Here is an 11677-nt window from a genome sequence, read left to right on the forward strand (position 1 = left end):
GGGTGTGATCCACCTTACATCAAGCAAGAAAAACAAGAAGATTGACAAGTAGTAAATAGAAACTCACCAATTAGTAAGGAATGAGAAAAATCAACTGAGTTTGTAGAATTTAGAGCAAATATTTGTCACTTGAAGTCCATCACCTGATTTTCATCCATGAACCAAACTTATAGTTACTATTTTAAGGAACAAGAAGATGCAGAAGCTGGATTGCTCTCTATTGTACTTTTCCTTTTTCATAAATAGAAATATGTAGTCCAAAGACGAAAATCATTAGAAATAACCAATGTTCTGAAAACCGACCCCATCGTCGACCCGGAAAAGGTGAAGGATCAAGGGTCAACAGGTTCAACCGAGTGAAATCAAGATCGAACCGGATACGATAAATATATAAAAAAATAATAAAATACTATGAAAACAATATATATTTTTTAAAAATTTCATATTAATAATTTGTTGATTAGATTCATTATTCTATAATTTGTTAATATTTTTGTTACGCCACAATTCTACATTGAAAATTTATGAAATCATTGAAAAGAAGTGCATCTATAAAATGCATTATCCCACGTTGGAAGTTTATAAAACCGTTTGAGAGTAGTACAACTACAAAAGGAACATGTCATCCAATATTTCTCTATGGGCCTTTGAATCATTGTTTATGAAGCCCATTCATGAAGTTGAAATTATAAAATAAAAAGAAAATTGGGAAAACCACAACCGGTTCATCAGTTTACGGTTAAACCAACTAGTTCGATAAGTTTTTAAGTGATTTAGTCATAAATGGTTAACCGGGCAAGATTAACCCGATTTTGGCCCGATTCCCAATTTTACCGGTTGAACCATCCGTGCCGGGTCAATTTTGATAACATTGGTAAGGATATAAAAATCATTCATAAATACAACTATAGTTACAACAAAAATAATTATTATATACTGATAAAATACAATTTACTCAATTAATATCATAATTCCTGTTGTGAGTTTTGAGATTCTTAAATAGCCAACTCAAAAAGAGTCTCCATCAGTGGGGGTGACGTTGGTGGTGAACCACCACAGCCGCATGGATACATATTGATTGCGAGTTTCAAATTGAAAAGATGCTGCCAACTAGTAGAGGAATAAATGAAAATTTACAGCAGCTGAATTACACTCTATTTACAGATGCACTCATATTCACTCCAATAAGGAATCCCATTAAAAAAAAAAAAAAGCACACGAGTAATAATGCATAATGACACAAATGAACGATTACAAAGTCACCATTAGAACAAAATATAGGTCGCCATGGTAGAAGAAAATTAGATTTAGGTAAGATCATCCTCCTCTAGCTCTTTAGCCTTCAATGCTTCCTTAACTCTCAGCAATAGAGTCGTCTTCCAAGCATCCTAAGAGCAAGGTACACGGGAAGGAAAAAGGTAAGTAATGTAATAACATTACACAGAAAAGAAAAATTTACGAGTTGACTAACTTAAACAGTATAATAGTATTAAGACATTCGAATTTGAACTGATACTTTTAAGTGAGGTCAATTATTATGTTCTTCCATACAGAGTTCTCTCATTATCTGCCAATTTTAACCACTCGTCCCTAACTATCCACGAGACTAATTTTGATAGCCAAACTGTTGAAAATTTCAATAGATCTCAGTTGTGCTTTTTCTAACCTCTAGTTGGCATGCATTTCAAGACTACCAACTTACTTGAAGGCAGATATTTCTTAAGCTTCAATCATCAAGCAAAACAATAATGCGAATAAGAGAAAATAGATATCAAGAGTGAGTATTTATCAATTGAATTTGTCTACTTGTACATAATGGGGTATATCGAATGGTGTATACCCCACTCATATGGGTGTGAGACCTATATGAAAGAAATGATATTTTATTCGAGTGGATCCCTCGCCCATGTGAGTGGGGTGTACACCATTGGGTACACCAGATAAACCACTAGCAAAACCGTTATTAGTATTGATAAACCATAATGAAATATATACATGGTCTAACATGGTGGCAAAGGATTTGATTTTATTGGATTGTTCTCTATATGTGTCGATGGAGATAATGCATGTATGTCTCAATTTGATCGGAAATAAGGATTGGTTTGTTATTTACATGTAGTCCCTATAAATAGAACTGAAAAATAGAAAAGCAAACAGAGGTCAATGGTGCTTGAGTGGTCTATCCCGGCTCTCACCCATTTTATCACTGCATGCAGATGATTTGCTAATAAAATTTTAAAGAAGATCAATCACTTTAAATACAGTATTAATAATTTCAGTAGAGAACGTTGAAATAACATAACGAGATAAAAAGGTAAAATTAGAGGAAGCTATAAGCCTATAAAAATCGAAAACTGTACTTTGAAAGCTATGCATAGACCAATAAAAGTCATATTTGAGAATGGTCATCAAAGTCATCATTTTCTTTTTATCTTCCTTCTATTTTCATCAGTTCCGTCCACCCTTCCTCCAGAAGATTATAAAAACCTAACAAGAAGTCTATGGCTGTAATTTAAAGAAACAGAGTACCATTCCCAGTTCAAGAGACAAGTTTATTCTTCACACTGACTGTTATTTATAGCCCATGAAGATCTTGGAACGTTGTGAGATCTTCTAATGCAATTGATGGGAGAAAAAAGAAAAAAACTCATTTTGATGTTTGTAACTACTAAGAGTTTTGAGAAATGGTTGTTTTACTTTTATTATAAGCCTAGATATACTAAACATTCACACAATGCTTCACATTGAAGTTAATTGAATTAGATATCTATGAAAATATGCACTCGATGCTTTCAAATTCACAAAATAGTATTATGAACTCAACTTCAAAAATAAATATATAAACGAATGGCATAGCTTAATTACCAGTTGGGTCATGCTATCAAATTCCTTCACAGCATTAGTGAACTTGGAAACATCTTCCTCATCAATTGCAGCAGCTAGATGCTGTGATTAGCACGCATATAAAGGTAAAAGATACAATTTATAATCTTCAGCAGTTATTTTTCAGGTACCAGAAAGTGAGGATATACGAGAAAGATTATAAAAAACCATATAAAAGCTTAAAAGATAATATATTGCAACTTGATCAATGGCAGTAAAAAAAGAAAGCAAGAATAAAATGACATCAGAAATACAAACAAATAGGAAAAGTTTATCTGTTATATCTTGACACCAAGGTTCTCAGGGTCATAAATTTGGATCAGATTGGATTGGATTGGATCGGATCAGTAAAGAGGTTTACCGATCGGATCGTTGGATAGTATCAGGGATCTTCAGATTTTAATAATATTAATTGAAATATAGATAAATGCCAAATATTTTTAATAAAAAATTTAGCAACTATAACTAACTAAAATCAAACTATAAAATCAAGGTTGCAACTACTTTATAAAGGTTCATAATTGATTTTAGAAATACAAAGAAAGCGAAATAAAATCAGAATCCAATGAAAAACTCATTTAACGTTGAACCAAAACCCAAAATAAACGTATACTTCAATTTAAGTTTATTTTTAAGATCAAATTTTAACTGCAGTTATTATTTATGTAACAAACTTATGAACACCGATCGCCATGGATATCTGCAAAAACTATAGACAATCATAAATCATATGAACAATCACAACATTATGAGCCCAAAAACCAAGTCTAAATCTACAACTGGTTTTCAACAAATCAATAAATGAAGGAATATTACTGTTGATTTCCACAAGAAATGATAGAGAACAAATGAGAACATTTTTCAGATTCAGAATTCTAATTTTTTGCCATTTTATTTAATTTTAATCTGGATTTTACTTCAAAATGAAACTCACCTCAAGTGTCAAACAACAAAACCTACTTAGTTGATTGTAGTATGTCATTGAAAAATCTGTAAAAATCGTGTCCCATGAAATGTGCGGTTAAAATTGAAATTTGACTAGTTCAAAAGTTGATAAATTTAGTATTTTTTATTTTTATTTTTTTAGCCAAAAAAATCACTTAATTTATTAAAAATGAAATTGAAAAGTCCATGATGATCATTAGGATCATTAGAATCCACCAGCGGGATAATAAGATTCTACAAATTTAAGATCCTATAACAGGATCAGTTCATATTGTAATTTTGGGATCATAAAATCATAGGATCATATCCGGAGTTCAACAACCATGCTTGATACACATTCTCCTCGAGGTGGAAGGTACACAGGGGGGGAAAAAAAGCTCAAGTAAAAGACATATTTGTGAACTACAACATACCGCAAGCAATTTGTACTCGCGTGTTCCGGAAAATGTTGGATCCAATTCCTACAAAATGGAATGTACACACATATCCTCAGCACTTACATCAAAAATGGTGTAGAATTCCGCATCTGAACAAAAACAATAGTAATACCTCGTATCGCTCTAGCGCATTATTGATTGCAACAACATCACTCTTACAGAGTTGGCAAATGCCCGCGTTAAGAAGATGACCTCTAACTCCATACTTCAACAAGTTATTATTGAGTGACTGTCGTGCTATCTCTTCATATATCTCAATCGCTTTCTGATATCTGAAAAAATGTTGACAAATTATTTATTTTAGTGGACTTCCAAATTTCTTCCAACATCATACATCATTCACTGATGTAATATCAAATTCATCAGAGTTTCAGATTAGACGAGCATTTTTCTAATAAAAATTTGGGATTCTTTTCATCTGCTTGTTTAACCAAAGAAAGATTTTACACGTATTGACACATGCAATAGTAATTTCAATAAGTTTACTAAATAAAATCATAATGCAGGATAGAAATAAACTATTAACAATCTGAAGCAGTCTAAGTTGTAAGATTACATAAAATGTTGGAAATAATTGGAATGTTATTTGGGGGAGGGGAAAAAATGATAATAGAGGTTATAGGGACAATGTGAAATTGAGTGGATGTACTAATGATTATAAGAGCATTTCCAAAGAGCGTCTTTAAATTTAGAGAATCAAAATTTTCATGCACTCCAACGATGCTCTCTATTTTGGCATGTTCATTTTGCTTTTCTCAAGAAACATTTATTGACTTTCTCCTCTCACTTTATTTAACATAATTTTTGATACGTCAATGGCCAATAAATTTAATATCGTTTGAAGAGTTTAAGAAGTAAACTATTGAAATATGTAATTTATTAAACGAAATCGTCGTTCATTGAGAACAGAGAGTGAATTTGGAAAGTCAAACCTACAATCTATTTTAAAAAGTTAAAATAGAAAGTCTATTGGAACTTATTATTAAGCATTAGCTCTTTAAAATAAAGAGCATTTTGTATTTAGGGAGTCTCTTGTAGATGCTTTAAGTAGTTTATTTGAAGCTAAGGTGTTTGGTGTAATATCAAAGTGTATGGGGGTTCTTGGGAATTACAGTTTACAGCTAAAGAGGAGTTGACACAAATGGTACTACAACTTCCATTCAATCAAAATAAACAGTCAAGAAAAGGAAAGAACAACAAGGCCATTCCCATCAATAGAATAATGTTAAACAGATGATAATCACACGCACCTAAGCACCTAAACACCCAGATGCTCAATTAAAAAGCCAATATAGCAGACATGAAAATAACTATTACAGAAAGTATAGTCTATATGTAATAGAATTTTTTTCCCAAGAAACTGCTGCTCTCTAAATATGAGATATGTCATTCTTGTATTGTATAAACCGGTTAAAATTCATACAGTCAGATACAGAGAGTGAGCAAACTTACTGTTCAAGTTGAGCAGCAAATTGAGCAATTTTCTGCTTGCACTGATTTGCCGAAGTTGTTAATTCTTCACTTTGGAAAAGATCACATGCTTTCTCATAGTAAACAATAGCCTTTTCCAAGTTCTGTTCTTGCTCATACAACTCTGCAATTTCCTGAAAAAGAAGTGAGACCCATTATTATTATCTTCCAATTTATTCAACGAAAAACATATTATCTTAGTTTTTTAAAATTAGGTTTTCATCAGCACGATGATTAATTTAACGGTCAATGATATGTTTAAACATGTCAATAAAATTTAGCCTATGTTTGATGCCCATTCTATATTCAATTTTTAGAAAAATTATAGACGTTACACAGTGAATGTGTCAGGGCAAGGCCGAAAACTTTTTGGCTGATGTAAAATTACCGATTTGTCCCTACACATAAATTCATTCTATTGGAAATAATGGCAATTTGGTAATTTGGTCCCACTGCAATCAATGCTTTTTGCAAAGTCCCACTGACAAACACAAACAGTCATATTTTGTATTAAAATTTGGATAAAATGGCTACCAAACATACACTTAGTAATTCATCGTCGTCAACAATTAGGTGCAGAACTTGATTACAGATGAGTTATTTCAATCACAGATATGACATTTGATTAAGCAATGAAACAACATAATATATTACTAAAGTTTATACCTTGTAATATCTGGCAGACATATTGAGCCTTCCAATATCCAGAAACAAATTTACAGATTGCTCCAGGCAAGATATTGACTCTGCAGACAACCAATATGAAAAAACGATTGACATCTTCCAAGAATGAGGGAGAAAGGGAATAAGCTATGAAGATTCATTTGATGAAGCAAGCAAAAACAACAAAAAGTGAATGACAGATCTGAGATGAAGCAAATCATATATATGCGACCAGTTTGATACTCGTAAGTGGTTGTTTCCACCATGTTATTCATACTGAACCCCCATGGCAAACAAAAAGTGGGGACAATAAAACAAGAAAGAATTTACCTACGCAAGATAGCTGATACTGTGATATCTTTAGGAAAATTGGCCAATTACCATTCACAGCAAATTTGTTTCATAAGCCTCAACATAATTATGAAGCAGAAAGAAATCTTGCGAATAGATAAATTTTATGAACTTCAACCAGAAAGAAAAGCACCTTTGGTGTTAGTCTTTTTGTAGCAATGAGCTGCATCAGCATATGCATTAGCAGCTTCGTGCTTACTGTCCAACTGCAAATATAATGTTGGGAAAACAGACAAATCTCAAGAAGCATCAAAGAGAAAAATGACAAAGAAAAAGGTGAGGCCCAGCGGCTCAGCACAAGACAGCAGGCCACACCAAAGGATTACCTTCAAGTGACAGTCAGCCAACTTAACATACACTGCTCCAGCCTGATCCCCTGATAAACATATTTCAATGTTAATAATCAATGTGACTGCAAAAAGCATTGAAGAAAATACATCTCTTCAATTTCTGTAATTTTTAGATCCTTTTACCCAGAAAGGGTGGCCTTCTAGTTCTTCTTGCATTACTGATGACCTTGGCAAAAAATAATACCAAAAATAACACAGTACTTATTCAATATGAATCAAAACAGCATGGTTCTTGTTCAATATCAATCGAAACAACAATGTTCTTATTCAATATGACTCAAGAGTTCAAAACTGTTAAAGTGATCAAACCAATAAGCAACATGCCCCCGAAAGATCGTGGTTCGTTTGAGCAAACCAATCTTGAAATTTGCATACTCATTTTTTTGAATCTTAATCGGATCGAATTGCTTGTTGGAACTTAATGGTCACTGATAACATGTTAAAACTTGGGCTTCCATCTTAAAAGCCCAATCTAATTAACAGAAGTAGCCCAATTCCTTGTATATTGGTCTATATTTCAGTATTTAACACGTGGAATTTATTGCTTAACATGCACTGCACTGGCCAGTGGCCACACATTGCTGACAGATAAAGTGAAATAAGGGACTCCTAAAACTGTAAAAGAAGATAAACCAAATGCTTATCTATATTAACCCTTGTTTGAGCCCCGTTCTTTCAAAACTCATTTTCAACCATACATATTTCAATAAAAAATAATATTACACGAAAATAAAAATTTCCTTAATTTTTATCCACACATTCTCCATCAATCACCATTTAAAAATGCATTCTTCCACTTAAAATGGGGCTCAAACTAATGTAACATAGACAACCATTCATTATCCTTCATCAATTAAAACATATTCTTCCCAATATAAAATCTTTCATCCATACACAAACACCAATCTATCAATCACACCATAGCTAAATCAATCAATAAATAAAAACATCAAACAATCGAAATAATTAAACATGAAGATCGTGTAAAAAACACAAAAATCGATCATCAAAAATAAAGAAGCGCGTGAAGGCGTATGTGAATAAGTTAAAGAGGTTTACAGGATTTGCCGAGCTTGAAGGCATTGGCGGCTTTTTCAAATAAATCAGCAGCGTCTTCGTATTTGGAGCCGAAAAGGCCCCAGCCGCTCAGCTTCTTCTCGGCTTTTCTCTCAAAATCTTCTCCTCTCGCTATATGATCCCCCATTTTTGCAATTTCACTCCTCTTCACTTGGGAATGATTAAGGGGGAAAAATAAAAAATAAAAAATAAAAATAAAAATAAAAAAATTTGCAGGGGTGATTGATTTAGAAATGTAGAACGGTCTGCTTTTTGCTATTGAGCACGAACCTTTGAACTTTTGGAAACTTAAAGAAATAGGCCATTTGAATATCTCATTTTTAAAAATGGTACGTTCAAATTATCTGAAGTGTACCAAGTAAGCTTGGTCCTTTAGTTTTTATTGGAGATATTTAAATCCTCAAATTTTCATTTATATTTTACAATTTCAGTACACAACTTTCATTTTATTTGTTGTTAAAATGTCAATTTTAGAAAGGATGCTATTATTTATTTTAATTAGTGGAAAAAAGGCTACACGTGATATTAGTGTCGAAGGCTGTAAGGAGTGGAAAGTCTTGGGTTTGGTCAGGTCTGAGCGTTTCTTTTGAAGAGGACGAAAGACGGCATATTCTCTCGCACTTGTGTGGGGTTGGCAACGATTCGATTCGGAGTCGGTTCGGTCAAAACCATCATGAACCATCAATTTTTTGCTCGTACCATAACCACGTAAGTCGGTTTGATTTGTATCTCGGTTTGGGTTGATTCGGGTCATTAATAACAACGAAAATAAATTACTTTTTATAAGTCCGCCTGTTAAAATAAAAAAAAATTATGAAAAAGTCAATAAAAACAAAAGCATAAAACTGAATCAATATAACAAACAACATCCCAAATGAAAATGCAAACAATGTCTCAGTTCTCACATGCAAAATCCGTGTTCAACAAATAATATTATCAACGTAATAATACTTAGACAATATCATCTTCCCTTGATCCTTATGCATCGAACTTGATTCCTACTCAATAAGTCAAAAGCTTCAACCTCAATTTATATTCAATCTTCATTCTTAATATCATCATGTTTCTCCAACAATAAAATTTAACATTTCTAGGCAAACTAAGTTCATTAAATTCATCTTTTATGTGAAGAAAAAAATCGCATTTCATCAAATATTCAAACTCAACAAAAACAAGAATAGTTACAGATTACAGCAACAGCAATTAGCGAGCGAGAAGAGGAAGAAAAATACCTTCCCATTTGGGCATGGGGTTGATGATGGCAATAAAAAAAAAAGAATACAGTGTGGAGAAGAAGAAAAAATTTGGAGACACACTACAGAAATTCGAGTGAAGACGGTTGTTGGCTAATATCTTGTTGAATTTGATACCAATTTTCTTTGTGGTAGAGTTAGTACTTAATGGGTAAGTGGTAACTGGGTTAGATTACTTAATGGGACGGTAATGGGGCATAAATTTTGGGCTAGACAAATTATAATATGAGGAAATTACATAAAATCAAGAAGCTAAAATTTCAAATTTAAAATACAAGTATGAAGTTTGTTTAATCAAAAATCAGGTATTAATTGGATATTTTATTAATTAATTAATTTAATTCCAGACCTAACTCACTCCATTCTATCCATTTTTTCCCTACTCTATCTCCATTCTCTCTATCTTCTCTCCATTCTCTCTCTGCTGGTGCCGTGACTAGTGTCAACTGCAGGACGAGCGTCAATGCCTTGACAAGTGCTGGTTTCGCGACAAGCATCGATCTAAGCGTCAAAGCTGCGACGTTGTCGTGGTTGTACGTGCGATGACGTTGGTCAGTGACAGTGCAGTCGGTGTTCCGAAATCGCAGTTCTTTTTATATATCTCCTATTTACAGCGTCTTCTTCTATAAACCCCATTCACCCAGTGCATGTTTTGTGTGTGTGAGAGAGAAGGTGAAGAACTAAAGGGATAAATTGTCTTTGCAATAATTATTAGAAAACCCTCATTGTTTTGTGTGAGAGGGAGAAGCTGAAGAACTTTCTGTTTCGGAAACCCTTCCCTCTAAGAAGTCTTCGGAAACTGAATTTATGGGTGGCTTGCTTGACTTAGTGCGGTCGGTGTTCGTTGGAGATTGTGGCGGTGGTGCATTGTTGGGGACTTAGGGGTAATGGTGGTGATACTGGTGGTGGGTGGTGGTGTTGGCGACGAGATGGTGGTCGATGATGTGTGATAGTGCTGTGCAGTCGGTAGTTGTGTTTTGGTGGTCATTTTTGTAATTGTTGGCTCGTTGTGGTGGTGTTGTAATGGGGGTGTAATAGTGATTGTCACCAACTATTTGGTTGCTCTATGAGAAAGTATTGGTGGTGAATTAGAATGTAGGTAGAGTTTTTGGTGCATGTGACCAATAATTTGGTCTGTGACATTTAAAATTCTACAATCTGCAGCTAAAAAAATAATTTGTGACTAATAAATTTGAAAATATGTGATATATAGATGAACTGTGACCTATAATTTGAATGATTTGTGACCTTAAAATAATATGTGACTAATTAATTTGATGATATGTGACCATTAATCGAATAATTGTGACTTTATATATTCATTTAATAAATATTTTTAATTAATTAAATATATACCTTAATTTTGAATTTTTAAATTATTTACCTGATTTTTGAATTGGTGTAAATAATACACCTGAATTATGAAATTTTCCCTTATAATAGAAACAATAATGGGAAGCCCAATTGTTCTTCTTTTTTTTAACGAGTAATCGGTTCGGGGCGAGTGACGAAGCAAATACTATACTCGCACCGTTCCGAATCGGGTCACTAAAAGCAAATACCATATCCGCACCATTGTACTATCGGTTCTATTTTTTTTTTGCCTCATTCAATTCGGTTAACCACAATTTTCGATTTTAACGATTCGAATTGTCATCCCCAGCACTTGTTTTTTGTTGAAATATTTGTATTTTTATTCATTTTTCTTTTGCAAATATCAATTAAAGTGTGACAAAATTAAGAAGATCAAATTTAAATGTTCGAAGTCGATGGTGTCTGAAGCACGACTTGACATTTGTCTCTAGAGTATGAGAAAATTGTACTATCCATTATTTATCAATTGAAAGAGACTCGTCCTCAAGTTAATCTTTTCGATTTCTCGGTGTCATTTAGTTTTTATTCGTCTTTCCTCAAATTTTTTGTTAAATAATAATAGAGTTAAATGTTTCAATAATCACTTAAATTATACCATAATCACAATTTACGAATTAAACTTGTTTCATAATGCTCATCGATCTTTATCGATTTGTACTTCATCCATCACTCACAAAATTCTACTTCCTTCATTAGCTAAAACCGTTTGTTACTAATTGGCTAGATGCCTAAAATCTAAAGTGTACTTACTTTAGATTGTACTAGACTTGATAATCTATGGTGTAATTTTATTAAAATAAGAAAAAAAATCAACATATTTGAAAATAAAAGTCTCTTTTTATCCTTTTTTTTTTTTTTTTTTTTATTCCTAAGC

At 32.9% G+C, this 11677-nt stretch overlaps 1 protein-coding gene across 1 annotated transcript; it reads right to left on the reverse strand.

Moving 5' to 3' along the window:
* Positions 1-963: 963 nt before the first annotated feature.
* LOC111397693 (alpha-soluble NSF attachment protein-like) lies at positions 964-8465 on the reverse strand. The gene is made up of 9 exons (XM_023024693.1): positions 8159-8465; positions 7076-7125; positions 6883-6955; positions 6402-6481; positions 5718-5869; positions 4378-4537; positions 4242-4289; positions 2866-2946; positions 964-1388 (listed from the first exon to the last, which is right to left on the reverse strand). Exons 1-9 carry the CDS (start codon positions 8301-8303, stop codon positions 1308-1310), a joined length of 870 nt encoding a protein of 289 aa, XP_022880461.1. The 5' UTR covers positions 8304-8465; the 3' UTR covers positions 964-1307.
* Between the last annotated feature and the right edge of the window lie 3212 nt (positions 8466-11677).

This window comes from Olea europaea, chromosome 1 (assembly GCF_002742605.1).
Source record: "Olea europaea var. sylvestris chromosome 1, O_europaea_v1, whole genome shotgun sequence".
In the NCBI taxonomy this organism is placed as follows: Eukaryota; Viridiplantae; Streptophyta; class Magnoliopsida; order Lamiales; family Oleaceae; genus Olea; species Olea europaea.

Bases quoted from the DNA above. Each gene is read 5' to 3' on its own strand.
- LOC111397693 (XM_023024693.1), bottom strand. From the start codon at position 8,303: ATGGGGGATCATATAGCGAGAGGAGAAGATTTTGAGAGAAAAGCCGAG. The intron at 7,126-8,158 runs GTAAACCTCTTT...TATGTTTATCAG, and splicing joins CTTCAAGCTCGGCAAATCCT to GGGATCAGGCTGGAGCAGTG. The intron at 2,947-4,241 runs GTATGTTGTAGT...TGCTAATCACAG, and splicing joins GCGAGTACAAATTGCTTGCG to CATCTAGCTGCTGCAATTGA.